The following is a 19,986-nucleotide window of genomic DNA, read 5'->3' as shown; positions in this document are numbered from 1 at the left end:
GCCGAATCATCAGATGGATGGATCAGATGGGATTATTATTATAGCCTGCAGTGGATACGCAACGCCTGCCCCGCGCTAACTCATTCCCTCTCTGTCACACACTCTTCATTGCAGCGTGCTACCTGAATATTTTAACATTTCCTTTTGTAACATAACATGTTAACGAACAGCACCATCTTTTGGCATTTACATGAACTGTATCTACACGTATTCTACATCATGCTAGGGTCCAAATTTACTGCATACTTTTTAGCATAAACTGAATTCTAGTAAGAAGAAGAAAATCGAATTGATTGAGAGGGTGGCTAGGGAGTAAAAGATATAGAGAAGGAGAAAAGAGGAAGGAGGAAGGAAACAAAAACCGAAATGGAAAAAGCTAACAGACCGGCAAATAGAGAGGCATGAGGCAGAAGGCCACGACCTTACAGGGCTTTAAATGATCTGCTCCATCATCGGGTCAAACGACGAGACGACAGCCAAATTCCACCCGACCGAGTGCAATGTTTTCGCCTATTCGAGCTCCTAGGGCACTATACAACGAATCGCAGCTTCTTCGGCGGGATAATCAGCTCCATCACTGATTTGAACCTGAGCAATTCAGATCGCTATATGATCTCAAGGGATTTTCTGAGCATAAAGGTTTGGTGCGGGACTTTCACATGGAAACCAAGCCCTTTGAGACATATCCGATGAGGGTGTGGATTCAATATCCGCTTTGATCCGGAACTACTTGTAACTGCAATTTAGCGAGTCACACAAGACAAAAATGTAATAATATTAATACCGTGCAATCCCTGCCATGATTCATAGACACCTTACACCTCATGTTCGGATATACCGAAACGGCGGCGATCCAAACAATGTGTACGAAATGGAAAAATCATCATTACTTAAAGCGCCTTTAAGACTCCTCCCACATGTTGGCGGAAAAAACCAGTTAGGGGTACTTTTTGGAGAACCCGATCCCCACAAAACCGTATGCAAATATAAAACTTAATATTCATACACACATGTACATATGTACATTCATGCATGAATACATGACTATGAATTCGTGCACATGCCATTGATCAAGAGAAGATTTGCCCAAAATCAAATTCAAGGGCAGCCACATTATGATCCAAATGCTAAAAGTGCAAAGAAAGACAACGTCTACAGAGTAGACTATATTTCAGAATAGAATGGTAAAGACGTAACTATATCCATCAGGTTCTTCGGACTTTCGCGTTTTGTACAAGTTTCGGATCCTCCAAATAAAACAAACAAAGCCACGAGATATGCGATGTGATGGCTCTGACGTTCTTTCGGCATTTGACCGACCGGTTTTAGTGACAACAACTTAGTAGAAAATATGACTTATACGATCCTCAACACATAGCCGCGGCCTAGCTGGCGACAGAGCTTGAAACATCGTATGCAGATCTTAACTTTTATATAGTTAGGGGCTCGCGTCTGATGGTTTAGTATCGCTTGGTATTTTCAGCGCGCACCAACATGGCTTCAGCGAAACTGGTAAGTAACTACATACCACCTGCTCAGGGCAAGGGTCTCCAACCGACGCCCATATCGGGACAGAGATAGAGACTGAGACCGAGACCTTAGGAATGCCAATGATCAGTAATTACAATGGCGTGTGAAGAATGTGTGCAAAACTAAACAGAAGCAATCAGTGAATGAAAATCTTGTTGTGCAGCTGTGCTAATAGCGATTACCGTCGGATCAGAATTAACTGCGAGTGTCTCTCTGATTTTCCAGCTACTTTTCACGGCATTGGTGGCCATCATGGCGGCCAGCTGCTCTGGAGGTCTCCTTGACTATATTTATCCGACGATTGTGACGGAGTTCTACAATCAAGCACCCACCAAAGAGGGCTACCGTTTCAAGTAAGTCACAGAAGACCCCACTTGGAGGCAAGCCAAACATTACGAGTACCTTCGATTTGCAGCTTGGAGGAGCCCAACGGCAGCAAGCGGGAGGAGATCGGTGTCATTATGAATCCCGGCACGGACAAGGAAGAACTGGTCGTGATGGGTTCTTACTCCGTTTACGATGAGAAGACTGACACCGACACAGTCACCATGTACACGGCCGATAAGGACGGCTACAAGGCGCGCTATCAGCTGAAGAACCGCAAATTGAGCCCTGGCGCTCTGAAGTCCGCCGCTGGATAAGAACTCGGTGTTTTACAATAATTTGTAAATAAAAATATAAAACATTTAAAAACTAGTGATCGATCACCTTGAGAACAGGTTATAAATATGACACCTATGTATGGAATCTCGGACATACTCTGCCCCCCCCAATCTGTATCAGTTTCTGGCCAAGATCAAGTTTAGATGTTTCATTATCATCAAGCTCCCCTCTGGATAGACGAGTTTTCTGTTGCGTAATAATCTTGACCTTTCAAATAGTCTTAATGTTGTTGTGAAGACAAATTAGTGCGTTCTAATGGTCCGCACCGAAACTCGTTCCCCATTCTGTGGCCATTGTACACATTTTTGATGGACAGCTTGGTGTTTCTTTCCAATCAGTGCTCGATTGCTGGTGCGTCGTTTTACGTGATTTTGAAACTGCCATTAAAATCAAAGGCTTAACTTTAAGCCGATCGTTAGACAAGTATAAGTTCACGGCCCTCTATCACGGGCCATCATTGCAATAACTTTGTCCGCGGAAACGGAATGAATTAAGAATTTAACGATTTGCCATCATCTTAGGGGTACTCAAAAGTTGTCAAAATGGGATTTGTTGGATGATAAATTGTATTTTTTTCGTTTTCGGGGATTTTTTCTCACGCCTACACGTGGAACCTTGGCCCATTGTTACGGCTGTCGTACAGCTCGAACAAAGAAGTCCAATTCGTTTTGTTTGCCCATGCATTATACACCTAATTTATGATTTACCTAATTAGTCGACTCAAGCATGAGCACACGTACTAAGTGCTTGAAATGGTTACACAGCACTCAGCATTTGTGCTAAGACAAAAGAGCTTTCTGGTGGGAAACCCAATAGGCTTTTGAGTATTCGGGAATGTACCTCACGAGGGTGCGAATGGAAGATACGTTTGCATGGACTCTAGTGTGTGTTTGGGACAGGAGAAGAAGAAGAAAAATCCGATCTAGCGGCATTTTCCGATAGGTATGTACAGCTTTTCATTGTTTACCAAATGCGAACTGGTGCCTGGCTCGTTTTTCCGACGCTTGCCTGTTGCCGTTTCCGCCGTCGTTGCCCAGGTAACTGACCAACCGACCCAAACAGAGAGGGCTTATATGTACATATACTCGTACCTAGTATGTGGGAGCAACCACCACCAGGGCCGGGTATGTTTGGGTTACAATGGAGCGTTTAGTTCCCGGGTAACGTTCGACGGTGCAAGTAGCGCGACTGCAAACGAGCGTCACAGAGTGGAAAGATTTCCTTCGAAATTGTGATTCCACTAAGAACTCAAGAGGGAAATGAAAACAGTCGCGAATGACCGCATAACTGGACAGTAATTCTTGTGAAAATGAAAGTTAAACGCCCGACTGCGATGCTTCTTATTTCGGTTTTGGCCATTCTACAGAGCCACAGATGCAGCGGTCGAACGCCAACGTCGGAGCAGCTCGGACAGCAGCCGCTTATACAATTGAGTCACGGTAAGTTGAGCATCCAGGGAAATTCTAGTGGTTCTGTATTCCAGTACAATAGGTACTCGTATCACTCGGGTACTTGTGGGCCCCAGAGTAGAACTGTTCCCCGTTGGGTTGGCGGGTCGGTGGTGTTGACGGGGAGCAATCGGCTTGACCTTTGGCGCTATGCGTCAGTGCCCAGTGAATTATGTAAAAATGGTTTTCTAAAACGTCATAATTCGTAGAGCCTATGGGCATAAGCCAACCAACCAAAACACCAAGAATATGGGACAAGCAATATGGACTAATGGCAGGCAGAGAATCGTCGGGTCAGGATTGACCCAGGCGACCCAGGTGCTTTGACCTGCGAAATCAGCACAGGTGTACAATATTGTACAATGTGTACATTAAAGTTAATTGCACAGCCAACCCGACACGCAAGAACCTGGTTAAGTTCCTGCTCGAGAGCAGATTTTGGTTTATGGGAACCGATTTGCTTCCGCTAATCGATATATTTATAGTTGTCTACGGAGAGAAGGGGCAACGAAAGAGAGAGAGAGAGCCCGTTCTCGTCATTCAGGCCATCGAAGTCGTTGGCCAATTCAAAGGTATAGGCACAGTAGTTGAACCTCAAGCACAATTTGTCAATAGCAACAGCTTTTAGTGAATCGTTACGTTAGATAAATTGATCAAACAAACTCCAACGGGGATAAACAAACTGGGAAACAGAAAAATCGAACAAAAGAAGCAGGTATTCCAATGATTTATCCCTCTTACTCTTACGTTATGTCTTTATATTAGATGAATCAGACGATGATTATCTGGAAACCAAAGACGAGATCCATTTGGAAGACTTCTTTTGGACCGGCTCAGGCGATGGCCCGCCCGACTATCTGAAGAAGGTCCACACGGGCATCAGCAAGGGCAAGGATGTGATTGTCAAGACAGAGACTGTGGTGGCCACTGTCTATGTGGATGGCAATAATGTGAGTCCCCCAACTGATCCACTTCCGCTCAATTCTATATATGGCCTTTTTCCCTTAGGAAATCGATATTCCCATTTGCCTGGACTGCAGGCCTGACGATGGGGGCGGCACTTGGGAGATGGGCGCTCCTGGCATGCCCCCTTTGAACTACTCGGCAACAGATCGTCGCTACTGGTTACTGACGGTCACGTCGGGCTTCTACACGTCCAAAGATAACCCCATTCTGGAGGAGAAGCTGGCGCGTCTATATCGTCTCGCATTCACCAGGTAAGAACGATCAGAGCCGAAGCAGCCATGGAGCAAAGTGCATAGGTAATTATTTTGAACCTCTAAGGCAACAAACAAGACATCTGGGAATAAACGGGGCCCAGCAAATCGAAGGCGTGCTAGTACCAGCTCCCCGAGAGCGTCGCAAGTCATCTCCCCTGGCAACATCGACAACAAAACCCCAACCCACGACCTTTTCGCCCGCCGACGATGTGGAAATATTGGATATGGGAGTTGACAATGAGCCCTACATTAAGACTGTAAGGGCGCTGGGCGAAAGGAGTGAATGGTCAAGTGATTCGGAAGAGGAGTCGGTCGAGATGGCCTCGGCCACGCCCACAGCGACTACCGAGTCCATAGATTACAGCGCCTACGTTACCCTGATTCCCTGGGAGCTCATACAGCAGAACGGCAAGTCGGAGAAGTTTCAGGAAACGGACATGGAACAACAGCAGAACCCGAACCCACAACAACCCGTACCCCTCTATAGGGACAGGGGCAGGGACGGGCGTGTCAGCGTGGTCATACACAACCTCACGCAAATTAGCGAGGCGGATGTGCAGAACTGGAGCACCAACGCCAATGCGGATGCCATGGAAAACATAAACTTTGTCAACCTCAAGTTGTAATGATTAATGAAAGATATAGTTTACTCGTAGCTATAAATAATATGTATATTCTACAGCAGTGATCGGCCCATTGCTAATCAGACAGAGCTCATCTATACGGTTTTGGTGAACGGGCGGCCTGTGCTGGCGACCACAGCCGCCAAGGACATGGAACTGGTTAGCGAGGCCGAGGCGGTCAGCACTTTCGGGCAGGCCGTATACATGAAATCAGAGCGTAAGCCCTTATTACTTTGAATTGCTCATTATGTTATTATTATCTTGTGTGTGTGTGTGTGTGTGTGTGTTGTGTAGCCTACATCAGGGAGCCCACGGCCACAGCTCTGGCCCCTGTTCCGCGCAGTGGCCAGGCGGGCTTCTTCAATTCGGTCAAGAACAATGTGGCCTTGGTTGTGATCAGTTCCCTGGCCATCCTGCTGCTGATGCTCCTGCTGTTGGCTGTCCTGCTGCTGGGGCGGACACGTGCCCGACAGAGAGAACTGAGTGCAGTCAACAGGTAGGTTCTGCCTCTTTCCTGCTTTCAAAGGACTCTATATTAAGACGCTTTTTTGCAGAAACTTTTCTCGCAACGAATTGCTTTCGGAAGGCCAATCCATGCGGCCTTCTACAACCGAGGCCATTGATGGCGACCGAGACGTCGGAGTGCAGAACTTTTCCTACGAGAGAGAGCCACGCATTAGCTTCCCAGCACCACCGGCGGACAGGACTCAGTCGCGTTCCCGACAGGACTCCATCTCTTCGACGGACAACACCTCCGACTCGTCGGTGTACTGCCCCATCAACCCCCCGAGTGCCGATGTGCAACGCATCCTGGATGAGAAGGCGGCTCGGCTCTTCGACGGCCACAAGAGGCGGCACCAGTATGACCGCGCCGAGGGGCACGAAGATGCTGTCTACACATCCGTGGTCTCGGAGAAGAAGAGCGACAAGTCCAGGCACAAGTCGAGGCGGCGATACCTGAATGAGAACCGCGTTGGCTCACTGGAAACCAGTCCTGTCCAGGGCTCCCTGGCCGGGCACTCTTCGGCGGAAGAGGGCAGCCAACGCTCCCCGGATGCTCTCCGGCGCAGCTACGAGAACTTCCAGCGGAACGAGGCGTACAATCTGCACAACAACTATCACCGCAACAAACTGCTCAAACAGCAATCGGGGGGAGCCAACAAATTAGCTGGAGGCGGTGCTTCCCCTGAAGCCATTAACAACGAGATTATTCGCACCCTGCAGCCCTCCGACAAGTCCTCCGACACTGCCAGCGTGGGATCGTTCCTCTCGATGGCTTCCGTGCGCGCCTTCCCGAAGAGCACTTTGCCGGAACCCCTCAACCGCGTCCTGGATCCCGTTTTCGTCACTTACTACGACAATGTGAATGCAGTTTCCTCGAAGACGGGGGCCCCGCACAGCTCCACGAGGTCCCTGAAGTCACACAAGTCTGTGGGCAGTAAGGACAGCACCATAGCCGCCATAGCCAGCTTTCCCAGCCCCAAGGCCCCGCCGCACTCTGTTCGCAATGTGCGCTCGGCTGCGGCTGCGCACAGCGATAATCCAGATCCAGGTGTGGTCGGTCCCGTGGTCTGGGAGCGACACAAGAAACGCTTGGCTGCCGCCGAAAGTCAGGGTGAGGCGGGAGGAGACAAACACGGTCATACTCGTAATAGCGATGATAAAGACGATGAAGACGATAAAGACGATAACGATAACGATGATGATGAAAGTGACGTTCGATTTGGGGCGAAGTCACAACAGTCCCGCTACTAACGATGCCTGCTCGTACCGTAGTTGTTGCTTTAATTTATTTAGTTAGTTGTAGACACGATTACTTGATGAACAACGTAGATACCTCTTAGCAAGAGCCTTCCCCCCTTTCCAACTCGAGCCACACACACATTCCAACTGAACTTAAATTCTCCAATCAATCTTCCCCAGAGGCTCTGGCCTATGCAGACTATAACGCAAGTCCTTTTCACAATCCCTCGGCTATACGCAACCATTACGAGGGCCTACTCGAGGGCGCCCTGCAAATGTATGCCAGCCAGGACGACATTCCCATGCCCTTGCCCACACACAATTTCACAAACAGTAGACGCGCCACCAGCCGCGAGCATCGAGGGTCATCCGCCGGATTGCCGAGGTACGTACTTGCCTTCCTATGCCGAACGATTGTCTAACCAGTAACCGTCTCGTTGGCTCTTCAAGCTTTTATCCAACAGCCAGCACCAGAGCTGCTGTCGATCGTCCAGCAACGGCCCAGCCGGAGAAGACCGCAAAGCTGGCATCCACGCAACCGCCCTCTCCCACCCACAGTGCGTGGGGCGGGGGCAGCATCTACAGCTCCCACTCCACGCTGAACCGTCCCTTGAGTGCAGGTCACTATCACAGGGCAGAGGACCCGGTGGAGCTGCCCAAGGAGGCAGCCGCCACCAGGGCAGCCTCTGCAGCGCCTCTAATCGAGGCCATACAAAGCGAATTGCGAAGGTTTAAGCAGGAGTACAACTAGAAGGCGAACCATCCATACCATACAATACACATCTTCAATGCATCACAAAGTATCTATAACATAATGAACATTTTAAAACTAACTTGGAATAAACTTTTCTCAAAACTCAAACTCGTTTGTATTCCCAATAATCTGGGGGATTATCTGTTAGAACATGTTTATTTTAAATTTAACTTTTGAAGAAGTAAGCCCGATGTGCAATGAAAATATTAATTTTATAAAAGCTCTGATCAGCTCATTATTTATTACGTGTGTAGTGTGTTGTACCCATTACAATGTTAAATTAGAAGCTGATCTCGTTAGTAGAACTCGTACGTAGAAGTAGTAATAATTATTGTATGATAACATGCCGAATGTGTATCCTCTTCGTCGTGTCGATTCCTATTCGTTGCGCCGGTGTCCTGGAGGACACGGCTTAGTTGAATTCCTGCTGTCCCTTGCTGGCATCGGAAAAGGCCTTTGCGTCAACGCTTCGCTTGCCCAGACGAGGTCCAAACCAGAGCCCCGAGGAGGCACTGGGGCCGGTACGCTTGTCCAGCACCTGTTGCAGGGCCAGGAGGTGGGCAAACTTGCGTAGCTCGGCATCACTGCGTCCCACGCGCGGAAACGCGACTAGACCAGCCCGCTTTTGATAGTCCGCCTCTGAAATGGCACGTCCCCAAACACCCGAAGATATCAGTTATGCCAGCCAGCCCTCATTACTCCCCTGCTCCCCACTGTCCTACCGTTGTAGTCCTCCTGGGAGGCATCACCGTAAAGGCCGTCGAATACCGCTGCATCACTGGCATCGCGCAGACTGTTGGCCAGGCTGGGATCGCTGCGGCCGACGCGGGGGAACGCGTAGAGTCCCATGTTGGCACCACGCCGATTCTTGTCATGGTTCAGTTCTGTGCAAGCAGCCGAATAGAGTGTTTATCATTTTAAATTAATGTTGCAATTAGGAGGGGTCATTATTTTCTCCTCTTCTTAAAGTTTCCAAAGTGTATTATAAAGATATTTCATGCAGAGTCTTGAAGCGAAGCAATCAAATTCAAAAATTAGAGTACATATATGAAAAAGAGTCAAGGAATTGAAAATGGAATATGGATGGGAGCTATTTTGCCTTTTTCTTTTAAAGGTCCTGAAAAATACCAATGGAAATTATTTATACAATATTTACTTAAGCATTCCGTATTGAAAATATGTATATTTTTTTGAAGTTTGGTTGGTTTGGTTAGGATCAAAATCATAGACGCCCACGAGATCTATAAGTCTCCTAGGGACCTTTTATTGGTGGTTTAATGGATGAACTTCTTTAAGGCCGAAGGATTCAATTGTTGTACACACGTTTAAGCACCATTTACGAGTATCTTAGTATCTTACGGGTAGTAGATTTTTCGCACTTACCTGCCGTACTGAATTCTGCCAGCAAAACGAGCAGCAAAATCGCACTAACAATGTTGTACAGACTGAAAATGGCTTTCATTTTGAAAAAATAAGATTGCTAAGACTATTTCTTGTAGTTCTAAAACTGTTGGCTCCAGCAAGTGTTTCCTTTGGCACGTTCAATGATGTTCTGATGGTCCTGGTCGCAGCTCATGGTCTTTTATACAGACACAGAGCATAGCCGGACACGTAGATAAATTACGCCAAGAGCAACAGGGAGCAGGGAGCAGGGGGCTGACAAAATGTTGCTGGACAAAATGTAGTGGGTGTTGGCAACAGGTGGCCATGGCAACATGCCCCATGCAACCCTCCAGCCAGGCAGCACATAAATGTAAATGAATGAATAAACGAAGGACCAGCGGGCAGTCGCAGTCCGAAAAGTGTCTGGGAACATGTTCCTGCATTCGGTGTTGCATTGGAAATTGCTTTATTGCTCGCATCCGATTGGTTTACTAATACATTGGGCTACTAAAATCTAACATTATACGAGTATCAGGAGAAATTGGGTGGTCTCTGGAGTTACCTACAGCCAGCCGGAAATCATGCGGCCCGTGACCGTAGACTTGCCCCGCTCGCCGCCAGCCGCGGCACTGCTCTGACCCACCTTGATGGCCGGCTTCAGGGGTGCTGGTGCTGCCTTCTTGTCCTTATCATCAGCCGTCTTCTTATCCTTATCGTCACCCGGCTTCTTATCCTTATCGTCCCCAGGTTTCTTCGCATCATCGGACTTGGCCTCACCTGGTTTCGCTTCGTCAGTTTTCGTTGGGGCTGGGGGCTTTCCATCAGAGGAGCCTTTCTGCTCCTGACCGCCCGACTTTTTGTCATCGGGCTTGGCTGCTTGCGTGGGTGCACTGGTGGTTTCGTTGGCAGCCTTGGTGGCACCTGGAGCTCCTGAGGCTGCTGTCTTCAAGTTCGAATCGGGTTTGGCATCCGCTGGGGCCGAAGGTGCAGCACTTTTGGCAGCTCCATTGGTTGCAGGGGGCTTTGCACCCTCTGTCTTTGCAGCTTCCTCCTTTTTGGCGGCTGCCTCTGGCTTGGCCGGCTCTCCTGGCTTGGGTGGCGCTGGCTTGGTGTCCGCTGGCTTAGACGGTGGAGCCGGGGCGGTTGGCTTCTGTTGGTCGCCGGGCTTTGAGCCGTTCACAGTGCCTTGGGGCTTGGGTGCTCCTGCTCCCGGGACCGGCTTCTGATCGGAAGCTTTTGTACCAGGTGTTGGGGCTGCTGGCTTGGAGTCTTGTTTCTTATCCTTGTTGTTTTCTTCGTCTGACTTTTTCACATCTGCTGTTGGCTTTTTCAGAGTGCTTTTGGTGCCATTACCATCCGATTTCTCATCAACGTTCTTCACAGATGCTCTCGCCAATGCAGCTGAAGCCAACGAAGCAGCCCCGCCTGCCGCACTTGAGGCGGATTTCTTGGACTAGAGTAAAATCGGGTTTGAATTAGTTTGAAATGTCACCCTTTTCCATAATTTTTACCATAGTACTATCCAGTTTCCTGTCCTCGTCGGTTTTCGGGGTCTCCTCGTCATCGGCCAGCGATACTTCGTCGGCAGCCATCTTCTTTCGCATAAACTTGACGTACGCGACTCTGGTGGCACGCGTGACTTCGCCCAAGTTCGGGTTGAATTCTGTTGATTGTGAGGAAGGGGTTAAACAGTTACTAGTTACTAGGGCTATGGATTTACTAAGAGTCCTTACCAATCAATTGACTCTGGTCCATTGCTAGACCCTCATTGGCCGTCTCAATGATCTTTCTCCTCAGACTGCGTTGACTGTGGCGCTGCATGGAGGAGCGCTTGGAGCCAATGGGATCCGCCGTAAAGGTGTTCTTCCTGGCAATGGCGTTCCAGTCCTTTTCACTACAAAAAGATGGCAATCTCAGCTATGATTTCTACTTCTACTTGCTAAGTATTTACCCCTTTTGCGTCTTCTTTCTGCCTATGACCTTCGCCAACGACGCGAAGATGTCGCGTCCGCTCTCGCTCTCGTTCATTTCCTGTTTCAGATTCTCCACAAAACCAATTTGGAAGTCCTTGAGTATGCGCCGCTCCATTACCTTGCCCTTGGTGGTGCGAGCAACTCCTGCAAATACAGAGAGGGTATCCTTATTAAGGGGATCCCCGTCCCCGCTTTAAACCTTTTAGAGTTCTATTACGCTACCCGCTGTCTTCTTCTCGATGTCGGGCACATCCCAGCTATTATTCGTGAAAATCTCCAGCAGCTCGAAGCGCAGCGAGCTAATATCCTGGCGCACCTCAATGATGTCATCCTCGGTAATGCCGTAATCGTCACGCTTCCTCTGCTCGGCCGTTACGAACCGCCTCACCAGCAGCTTCATCACTTTGTCATGCAGAACCTGTGCCCTCTCCATGGACTTTCGCTGTTCGACAGACAGACAGACAGAGCCAGCGAGGGGGAGAGTAAGAGTGGGAAGCAAGGATTGTATTAGAAAAGCTGCATGAGCTTGATTGAAAATGATTTGGTAAAGGCTTTGCCCTTGATTGCTCCGACAGTGACTACGACTAGATGGTGAGATGGTTAGGTTGTAAGGTGGTTAGGTGAGGTCACCTTTGACATACCATGAAGCTCTTGGTTCTTGATGGGCGCTTTCGTCCCAGGGTTTTGCGCAGCATCTTCATGTTGGGACAGAGGTTGAAGGGCGGCGGTATGGTGCCGCCATCCTCGAAGTAGCTCATCCACAGCTGGGAGCGTGCGAATTTCCACTCCGTGTCGGCCCGCTCCGAAATGATTTGGTACGAGTTGGACATCATGGCAATTAGCATGTTGAGCAGCACGATGATGTTGATTACCGAATACGAGCCAAACATCAGAAGGGCCCAGAACCGGGTGAAGCTCTTAATGCCAGCCAAATCGAACGAGACTAGATCCACCAAGCCGAAGGATGCCCAAAAGAGCGACTGCGAAGTCTCGAATAAGCTGCAGGCAGAGACATACATATATCAAGGGTACATATATCATATAAGGTTGGTAGCTCCCTACGCACTTGGAGAATCGTCGCCAGATGGTGCAGGCCTTTTCCTGATCATCAAAATCGGCCACATCGGGATGCAGGTGGTAGCACTTGTTCTTCTCCAGCTCCGCGTAGTACCACAAGAGCTGGTTCAGGCCGCAGCCGAATGCAAACAACACCAGAGTGTAGATGAAGAAGAACTTTATGATGTCGATGATCATGCGTCCCAGGGAGACTTGCAGCGGTCCCAAATGTGGGTTTATCGAAAAGATGTGCACCAGTTTCAAGTAGGAAAAGACCATGCCTGCCGCGAAGGCGCCCTCCGAGAGCAGCATCGGATCAAATGGATGCCAATGCTCGCGGGGAAAGTACGGGTCGATGCCGCGGAACCAAAGATCTCGCTGTACGTGTGGAAAGAAACGTAATAATAGTAGCTACGTCATGTGGGAGGCAGTGGCCAACAGCTTACATGAACTATAACCCAGGCCGTTGCTCTGCAAAGAATCCACGTGACGTAGAACATGTTCGATATATAGTCGACAATGTTCCAAAGATCCATGATGTACTCAAACAAACCGTCGGAGTACAGAGACTTGAGTTCTTCCAATATGAGAGCCATGATGTAGAGAATGATGGCCAGTTCAATGGGGCCCGGCAGAGAGCCGCGTTCATGCTTGCGCCATTCCTCCAGCATGGTCAGCATCCACGGAAAGGCCAGCAGTTCAAAGGTGATCTGCACCACTCGCAGCGAGGCGGCACCCAGCAGCACTGCGGATAAGAATCGCTAGAGATCAATGCCACATGCAACGCCTGCCATACCCACTCAAGAAGAACATGTAGGAGCAGGAGTGTGTGATAAACTTGACGAAGGGCTTGCGCATGAACTTGGCCCCCTCCGAGTCCGGGGCCAAAATGTACTTCAAGCTGTATATGGGGAAACTGCATCCCAGCTTGATCACATCCAGGAGCTGCTGGGATGCCTGTTTGCGTCGAAAGCCCGGCAGGCCATCGTACCAAATGGCGGCCAACAGTTGCTGGACATTCGGATGGGCCACAAACTGTCGGAACGGAAAGCATTAAAATCCTATATCATAGAGAGAGATAGAGAGAGTGTGTGTGTGAGAGAGAGCAACCCACAGTCTTCTGCTTGTATCGAATGGCTAGCTTCAATCTTTCCAGGGTCTGCCTGTGGCCGGGACACCAAATCTCGTGCGACGGCTCGTGGTTGAAGTTAAGCATCACCTCCAGTTCCATCGATGTGCGTGCGTGGTCCAGGAGAGACGTGACAAAGTTCTGCACCATTTGACGCATTTCCTGTTGAGTAAACACAAACAAGTTGGTCGCATTCGAATGGCAGCGACGACGCTTACGCTTTTCTAGCGTACCGTATATTCGGCACGAAATTCCGACTCCATGGCCTGCAACCGCTTCAGCTCCCAGGACAACTGAAAGGCTGTCAGTACAGGGTCTCGCGAGCTGAGGGCTATCAAGGAACTGGCTGACAGCGCCCGATACGCGTTGATCCTCGACTGCGAATGACGCAAGGAGTCCGAGGTCTGAGAGGTAACGCACTCATCGCAGCCGCACCTGCAGAAGAAAGCACCCTTTATATAGACATCGTCACCCTGTTGCAGGTCGACAGGAGCTCCTCCTAATTTACTAATTTGTCACTTGGCCCGCAACGATAGAGAAACGTGCTAGTTGGGTGGAAATGGGGCTTACTCACTTGACGTCGTGGGGCATGGGCAGCGTGGCACCGCGATCCAGCAGTATTTTAAGAATCTCGTAATTATTGCGGTGCGCAGCCAGAATCAGGGGGGTTATGTCCATGGTGAACGTTGACTTTGAACGGTCCACTGCCTCCCAGCTCTGTGTGGGCAAAGTGTTTACAATTACAATCGTTGGCTAATGGCTAATGGCTAATGGAAAGGTTAAAGGTGGAAGGTGGAAGGGAAAACCTACGTAGGGCTGGCCCTCTTTGTGGTTAGTTTCCTCCCATTGCAGCAGCTCCTCCACGGCCTCCACATACTCCTCGGATATGGCGTGCAGCAGAGCATCCCCCACTTCGATGTTGTGTTCCAGGAGAATCACCATCAGGTCAAAGTTCTCATTCTCGATGGCCGAAATGAGGGCCGAGCGGTTCATGGGATCCGTGCAGTTTATGTTGAACTTATCGGTGCCCTCAAACTCCTCCAGAATTCTTCAAGGATAAAGGCAATTATGCAACCACCACCAACCATCGCTTACGTCTGTGGAATAGCTCTTACTTCTTAACGCCCGGAAGGTCACCACGCTCGCAGGACAGAATAAAATTCTTCTCCACATCACTGAGAATATACTCCTCCGCCATCATCAGGTCATAGTCGAGCCGTGAGCCTGCGGCCTTTTCGGCATCCGATTCGACGCTAGTCATCTTGTTTGATTTTATGACTCTTTTCGACGCGAAATGTTATTCAAATTTGACTAGATTCGACCAGCCGTCACATCTCAATACCATATGTTGGCCCTACACTCGCTAACTGTCCTTGCACCTTATCCTTTTCCTTTTTCGCACAGTATCCGTTTCAGCGCTTAACGATCACGATGTGGTGCCTCCAATTAGCTGCATTGCACTGTTCAGAATTAGCAGCTACTGGTCGGTATATTCCACTAATTACATTAGCACTTTACGGCAAAAAGTCGGTCAATGTGTGGGCAAAACGACAGTCAATGGGCCCGTCAGCGGAGGTACGGTATGGTATGTCTGTTGCCACACCTGATGGGTCTCTGGATGCATAAGAGCGGGACGAAAGAGGGCAGCGTGCAGAGTGCAACCGATTCAAGCAATGCTATCAAATGCCCATGGTAGGCTGCTGCCCTGCACCTGCACGTGATAAGTGACACACAAATTATGTTCGATTTTCGAAACCCCCCAAGTGCGATCTATCAGCTCAGTTGAATGCAATGCTGATTGAACGGTGATGCTTACACTAATATATTCGGAAATGACAACAATAATCTTGTGTTTTTTAAAGTTAATTCAAAAACAAACAAAGTCAAAAATGCATGCAGAAAGGTCAATGAGTCATGATTGAGGCAAACTTCTAACAGCAGCAGTCAAGTCCCTGCAAAAAAGCTCCTTACCTGGAGCTCGTTAGTACTTTTGTTTCTAGTAGGAGTCGCAAAAGCTGCTTAAGCTAAGCTCTCAATGTAAGACAACGAACTTTCCAGGTTTAAGCTTTCAAGCTTTCGGGTTAGCATGTACAAATCACGTAGAAATGCCCTTTGGGTGCGTCTCGACCTGGTATTGAAAACCAATTTGTTAAGTGCATTGCAATTCTGAGCGTTTATAATGTGCAAAATCTAATTTCCCCAATTGAGGTAACTGTTGCGTTGCGCGGACCGGTATTAGCCAATAATCCACATATTTTAGCCAGTGGTGCAGCAGTAAAGTAAATCTCTATTATTTTTTGTTTTTTGCACTGCCCCTGGAACCGCATTGTAATATACATACATACATATACATATGTACAAACATACATACGCTCTCTTTCTCTCTTTCGTTCCTTTCCTATCGTTCTCTCGAACTCTCGCGCTCTCGCGTGCATTTGCACTCACTTCTTGCACGTCTACTGCGAATAGTTCTTCAATCCGACACCGACCGTCTTCAATCTGACTTCAATCGAACTAATCATCCAACCGACTCGTCGTGCTCTCGACGGGTGAACTGATATTTGGGCGCAAGACCCTAGCCCTGGACCGTCTAAGCAACAGGCTAGGATAATCCATCAAAATCCTATCCCAATTTGTACTGAAAGTATTGCTCGCCCTTTGGCTCGAATGTGGGCTACTTCTGTGCGTATTGTGCGCTTGTTTCTATGTCAATGCTGGGAAATAAATTCCCGTTCCAGAACCAAGAAAAGTAATATAAATACTCCAAAGGAGCGAGCGCTCTTTGAAATGTGTGCTTTGAAAGGTGGAGCTGAATGGGGGCCGTGGCTGTACGTGCTTAAGTTGTTAAGCCGAGGGCATTGCACTCCGCTCACATTTCTCTGCAGGACAGGTCCCCAAAGAATTTCCAAATGAAAGACACAGCGACGGATTAGGATTCATTGAGTGCGAATTAATTAGTGTTGATATTTATAACTTCAGCGGAATTCTCTGCGTGAGGTATATAATATTTTTTAAATACTATTACTAATAAGCACGTAACACGTTTGATTAGATTAATTTGTCCGCAAGATAAAGGACGAGTGCAATAATAAATTTTAGGCCATGTCTGATAACCCTTTTATTTGGTTATTATGTATTTGTTTAGTGTATGCAAAGCTCACATATTCGTGTTTTTTACGACCCTTCATGAAACATTGCCCCCCAAAACATCTTCTTCGTCCTTCAGTTGGATAGGAGCACTTGTAACCATATTTTCTGCTCATACGAAAAAACACAAAGCTTTTTCTAGAAGCTTAAATTTTCACTAGCCACAAAGAGAACAAGAAGCCAGTCGAGTCGAAATCAGGGAAAGTCCAGAAGTATGGGGATACCGCCATATAACTGATTCAATGGGAATGAGTACAATAGTAAGCAGAATACTAGATTTTAAATGAATGAAAAGCACGAAATTCCCAAAAGTTCCAAATATGTACTTTCGTAGTCATTTCCTCTCTACGGTACCAGAAAAGATAGTAATTAATTTATGTGCTCTTGGCTGATATGCTCAGTAATTACAATATACTGACTTAGATAATGGGTCCATGAATCGAAGGCATGCTCATATAGTAAATACAATATACTAGTGCTGGTGTAAAATAGATTAGATTCTGATTTGATTTGGACAGGCTAGAGTTTTTGATTTGGTTGTCTTTCAATAAATTTGTCTAGTAGTTACGCTTCTAAGTGTTAATAAGGATGCAATGAAATTCGGCGCACCGAAATTTATATACCCTTCTCACAAAACCTACCCTGTACCTACCCTGTAGAATATAGGTGTTCTAGTACCTTCTATACGGTAGCTTACATTCATTTGTATGGCAGCTGTACGATATTGACTCACTGAAAGATTGTACATATGCTTTATGCCGTTGGAGATGTAAGATATACCCTTGAATATATAACGGCCATCGTATAGAAAACAGAATAGGAATAAGGAATGATTTGATATATTCTTAACTGGTTGATGACATTGGCTTTGATATAAATATTTGATTTCTTTTTGCGGAATGGATGGTGCCTATTCTTCATCATTGGAGAATTTCGTAATCCGCATCAATAGCCGAATCCGTAAAGCCCGGTTTCTGTTTTTCTGGTGATACCAAAACAAGCCACGGATTCGACATACCGCTCCCGATATAAACGCATTGATTGGGCAAAAAGCAAGTGCTGAGTTGAGTACCGACAAAACGGTTCGTAGCAACTATTATGGAACAATGTTTAAGAGCTCACGCCGATTCAAAAACTACTATTCATAATTTTTCAAATGCTTTTATTAAAGAAACCCAAGAATTGGAAAATAATTGGACTTTTAGTAAGAGATGCCGGTGTTGTCGCGGATCCATTCCAAGTAGCCGGTGACGCGGCTGAAGACAGCTGGGTGACCAGCCTGGCAACCAGCACCAGAAACAAAGGAAGTCACTCCCACCAGGCGGTTGCCGTCATGGGTGACCAGGGGGCCGCCAGAGTCTCCTCCGCAAGTGGACTTGCCACCGTTGGTGCTGATACAGATCATGTTGTCGTGGAGAGACCAAGTGCGGCTGCACTCGCCCTGATCGATGATCTGGACATCGACGCACTGCAGCCAGTCGGGGAGTGGGCTGCCGTCATAGGTGCCACCCCATCCAGAGGCAACAGCCCATTGGCCGGCGTAGCTGTTGTAGCGATCGTTGAAGCTGGGCAGCTCAACCTTGTTGACCAGATGCCAGAAATCGACATGGGGAGTGCGGATCAGAGAGATGTCGTTGTGCAGGTTGCCACTGTTGTAGTGGTGGTGCTGGACGAAGTCGTTGCGGTGCACCCAGTGGGTGTACTGGGGCTGGGTGCGGAAGCTGGCTCCGTAGTTGATGGTCACAGACTCGGCGCCGTTCGTGCAGTGAGCAGCGGTCAGGACCCAGGTGTTGCCAATGATGGAGCCACCGCACCACCAGTTGCCGTTGCCGCTGAAGAGCAGACCAACAATGTAGGGAACCTTGCCCTCGTAGGCATCGTAGCCGTTGGTGATTCTGCCCTGAATGTCCTTAACAGGGACAGGGGTCTGCTTCTCCACGGGAGTGGGGACAGCGCTAGCTGCGGCCACAGCCAATGCAAGGAATACGAACAGTTTCATCTCGATCAATCTGTGAAACTCATGCCTTTCCTAAAACTTTGCGCCCTTTTTATACTGGCGAAGCCTCCTTATCTTGCTCGGGCACACTTCCACAAGTGCTACTCTTAATTAAATGTAACATTCACCTGCAATAAATTTTTCGAGCGTTTCTCTCACGAAAGTCTTGCGGCTGATAAGTCGTCTACAAGTGGACTCTTTGAAGAAAAATATGGCTCACAATCGGCCAACGGACGTGGGTGATATTTGTAATAAGTTCTCGATAAAGCCCATCAAAGTAATGCAAAGATTATATTTGGGATTCAGCAGCGTGCCCGAGCCTGTCTGATATATGGAACCCTTCTAATATTAAAAAACCGGCAACTATGAGATTTCCGGTGTGTGTCTGTCTTATAGAAAGGGAGAGGGTTTACTGAATAGCAATATTGAACGAACAACGATAAGAACGAACCATAGAGAACGAGAAACGTTTGAAAATAAATTTGTATATGCAACTTAGGTAAATCTGCCAAATACAATTAAATTAGTATTACTGTCGTACAGTCTGTCATTATTTATGACATTAATTTGGTCCCCAGAGTGGAAAAATTTAAATTTAATTAATTTCACTTTCATTAAATGTATTTCCTACAAATTAAGTTTTTATTTGTATTTGGACCGTGTTAAAAAGACTGTTAAAGACTGAATTCCATTTAATTTCTCTATTATAATTAAAACCCAAATTTTAATTTTAATATGGGTGTCTTTCTTTTTACTATGCCATTTTTCTCTCATTGCGACTGAAAAGAAATAATCCCCATAGAAATTGCAGTTTCTTATGGATTTATTCAGCTTGATTAGGAAGATGAGATCTTTATTGTAAATACAAATATGACTGCCACTAGAACGATCGATAGAGAAACTGTACGACGAGTATCTTAATATATTCAGGAAAAAGTCAACAGGTTGTACATTTTTGCAATTCAATTTATCTTAATTTATGTCGTGGGCTGCCCTGCTTCCTCATCTTCTTTTTTCGCGGTTGTGTTGTGCCCTGATCCAGATTTTTGATTCCAAAACTAAGCGCGACTAAATCGACTCTGAGAGTATCTTTCGTTCTCAGGCCACGCTCTCAGCAAATACGAATTGAAAGAATAACGGATTGCTCTACCGCGCAACTTCGGTCTTTGTCTATTGATCCTGTCTCTTGCTTCTGTACCTGACGCATACATACATACATAATACACCCCTTGGTATATAAAGTGGCAATAAGCGGAGAATCAAAATGGAGTTAAAACAAATCGTGAAATCTGATTTTTAGCACTATGTCGAAAAAGCACGA

The 19,986-nt window shown here is 47.4% G+C and overlaps 5 protein-coding genes across 6 annotated transcripts; 2 read left to right on the top strand and 3 right to left on the bottom strand.

Annotated features, from left to right (window-relative positions):
- Positions 1-1,464: 1,464 nt before the first annotated feature.
- LOC6595001 (endocuticle structural glycoprotein SgAbd-9) lies at positions 1,465-2,204 on the top strand. The gene is made up of 3 exons (XM_002020422.2): positions 1,465-1,512; positions 1,756-1,883; positions 1,946-2,204. Exons 1-3 carry the CDS (start codon positions 1,495-1,497, stop codon positions 2,169-2,171), a joined length of 372 nt encoding a protein of 123 aa, XP_002020458.1. The 5' UTR covers positions 1,465-1,494; the 3' UTR covers positions 2,172-2,204.
- A 1,172-nt stretch (positions 2,205-3,376) lies between these two features.
- LOC6595002 lies at positions 3,377-8,071 on the top strand. Of its 2 annotated transcripts, none has more exons than XM_026992047.1 (9): positions 3,377-3,632; positions 4,407-4,591; positions 4,650-4,858; positions 4,926-5,483; positions 5,547-5,701; positions 5,779-5,980; positions 6,039-7,099; positions 7,408-7,612; positions 7,678-8,071. In XM_026992047.1, exons 1-9 carry the CDS (start codon positions 3,503-3,505, stop codon positions 7,976-7,978), a joined length of 3,006 nt encoding a protein of 1,001 aa, XP_026847848.1. In that variant the 5' UTR covers positions 3,377-3,502; the 3' UTR covers positions 7,979-8,071. The 2 variants fall into 2 exon arrangements, with proteins under 2 accessions (XP_026847848.1, XP_026847843.1); XM_026992042.1 differs by having other exon boundaries at positions 5,544-5,701.
- A 116-nt stretch (positions 8,072-8,187) lies between these two features.
- LOC6595003 (cardio acceleratory peptide 2b) lies at positions 8,188-9,496 on the bottom strand. Its single transcript, XM_002020424.2, has 3 exons — positions 9,365-9,496; positions 8,704-8,865; positions 8,188-8,620 (listed from the first exon to the last, which is right to left on the bottom strand). Exons 1-3 carry the CDS (start codon positions 9,441-9,443, stop codon positions 8,394-8,396), a joined length of 468 nt encoding a protein of 155 aa, XP_002020460.1. The 5' UTR covers positions 9,444-9,496; the 3' UTR covers positions 8,188-8,393.
- A 310-nt stretch (positions 9,497-9,806) lies between these two features.
- LOC6595004 (transient receptor potential protein) lies at positions 9,807-14,968 on the bottom strand. Its single transcript, XM_002020425.2, has 14 exons — positions 14,638-14,968; positions 14,333-14,570; positions 14,097-14,239; positions 13,756-13,957; positions 13,508-13,684; positions 13,194-13,428; positions 12,840-13,138; positions 12,404-12,771; positions 11,979-12,336; positions 11,560-11,779; positions 11,316-11,481; positions 11,098-11,258; positions 10,876-11,027; positions 9,807-10,817 (listed from the first exon to the last, which is right to left on the bottom strand). Exons 1-14 carry the CDS (start codon positions 14,781-14,783, stop codon positions 9,927-9,929), a joined length of 3,756 nt encoding a protein of 1,251 aa, XP_002020461.1. The 5' UTR covers positions 14,784-14,968; the 3' UTR covers positions 9,807-9,926.
- A 2,846-nt stretch (positions 14,969-17,814) lies between these two features.
- LOC6595005 (serine protease 1) lies at positions 17,815-18,674 on the bottom strand. The gene has a single exon (XM_002020426.2). The coding sequence runs from the start codon at positions 18,666-18,668 to the stop codon at positions 17,871-17,873; it is 798 nt and encodes a 265-aa protein (XP_002020462.1). The 5' UTR covers positions 18,669-18,674; the 3' UTR covers positions 17,815-17,870.
- Between the last annotated feature and the right edge of the window lie 1,312 nt (positions 18,675-19,986).

This window comes from Drosophila persimilis, unplaced genomic scaffold, assembly GCF_003286085.1.
Source record: "Drosophila persimilis strain 14011-0111.01,24,50 unplaced genomic scaffold, DperRS2 tig00000000-arrow-pilon, whole genome shotgun sequence".
NCBI classification, from domain to species: Eukaryota; Metazoa; Arthropoda; class Insecta; order Diptera; family Drosophilidae; genus Drosophila; species Drosophila persimilis.
Note: the sequence above shows the minus strand (reverse complement) of the source record. Positions and strands in the feature narration are given on the sequence as shown.

What these genes read in the sequence shown, in the direction of transcription:
- LOC6595003 (XM_002020424.2), bottom strand. Translation starts at nt 9,443, where the DNA reads ATGAAAGCCATTTTCAGTCTGTACAACATTGTTAGTGCGATTTTGCTG. An exon ending in GGCAGAATTCAGTACGGCAG is followed by an intron (nt 8,866 to 9,364) that starts GTAAGTGCGAAA and finishes CTGCTTGCACAG; the next exon opens with AACTGAACCATGACAAGAAT. An exon ending in CTCCCAGGAGGACTACAACG is followed by an intron (nt 8,621 to 8,703) that starts GTAGGACAGTGG and finishes GTGCCATTTCAG; the next exon opens with AGGCGGACTATCAAAAGCGG.
- LOC6595005 (XM_002020426.2), bottom strand. Translation starts at nt 18,668, where the DNA reads ATGAAACTGTTCGTATTCCTTGCATTGGCTGTGGCCGCAGCTAGCGCT.
- LOC6595002 (XM_026992042.1), top strand. Translation starts at nt 3,503, where the DNA reads ATGAAAGTTAAACGCCCGACTGCGATGCTTCTTATTTCGGTTTTGGCC. An exon ending in AACTTTGTCAACCTCAAGTT is followed by an intron (nt 5,484 to 5,543) that starts GTAATGATTAAT and finishes TATATTCTACAG; the next exon opens with CAGTGATCGGCCCATTGCTA. An exon ending in TCATCCGCCGGATTGCCGAG is followed by an intron (nt 7,613 to 7,677) that starts GTACGTACTTGC and finishes TGGCTCTTCAAG; the next exon opens with CTTTTATCCAACAGCCAGCA.
- LOC6595004 (XM_002020425.2), bottom strand. Translation starts at nt 14,783, where the DNA reads ATGACTAGCGTCGAATCGGATGCCGAAAAGGCCGCAGGCTCACGGCTC. An exon ending in CTCCTACATGTTCTTCTTGA is followed by an intron (nt 13,139 to 13,193) that starts GTGGGTATGGCA and finishes TCTTATCCGCAG; the next exon opens with TGCTGCTGGGTGCCGCCTCG. An exon ending in ATCTGGCGACGATTCTCCAA is followed by an intron (nt 12,337 to 12,403) that starts GTGCGTAGGGAG and finishes CTCTGCCTGCAG; the next exon opens with CTTATTCGAGACTTCGCAGT.
- LOC6595001 (XM_002020422.2), top strand. An exon ending in AAAGAGGGCTACCGTTTCAA is followed by an intron (nt 1,884 to 1,945) that starts GTAAGTCACAGA and finishes TTCGATTTGCAG; the next exon opens with CTTGGAGGAGCCCAACGGCA.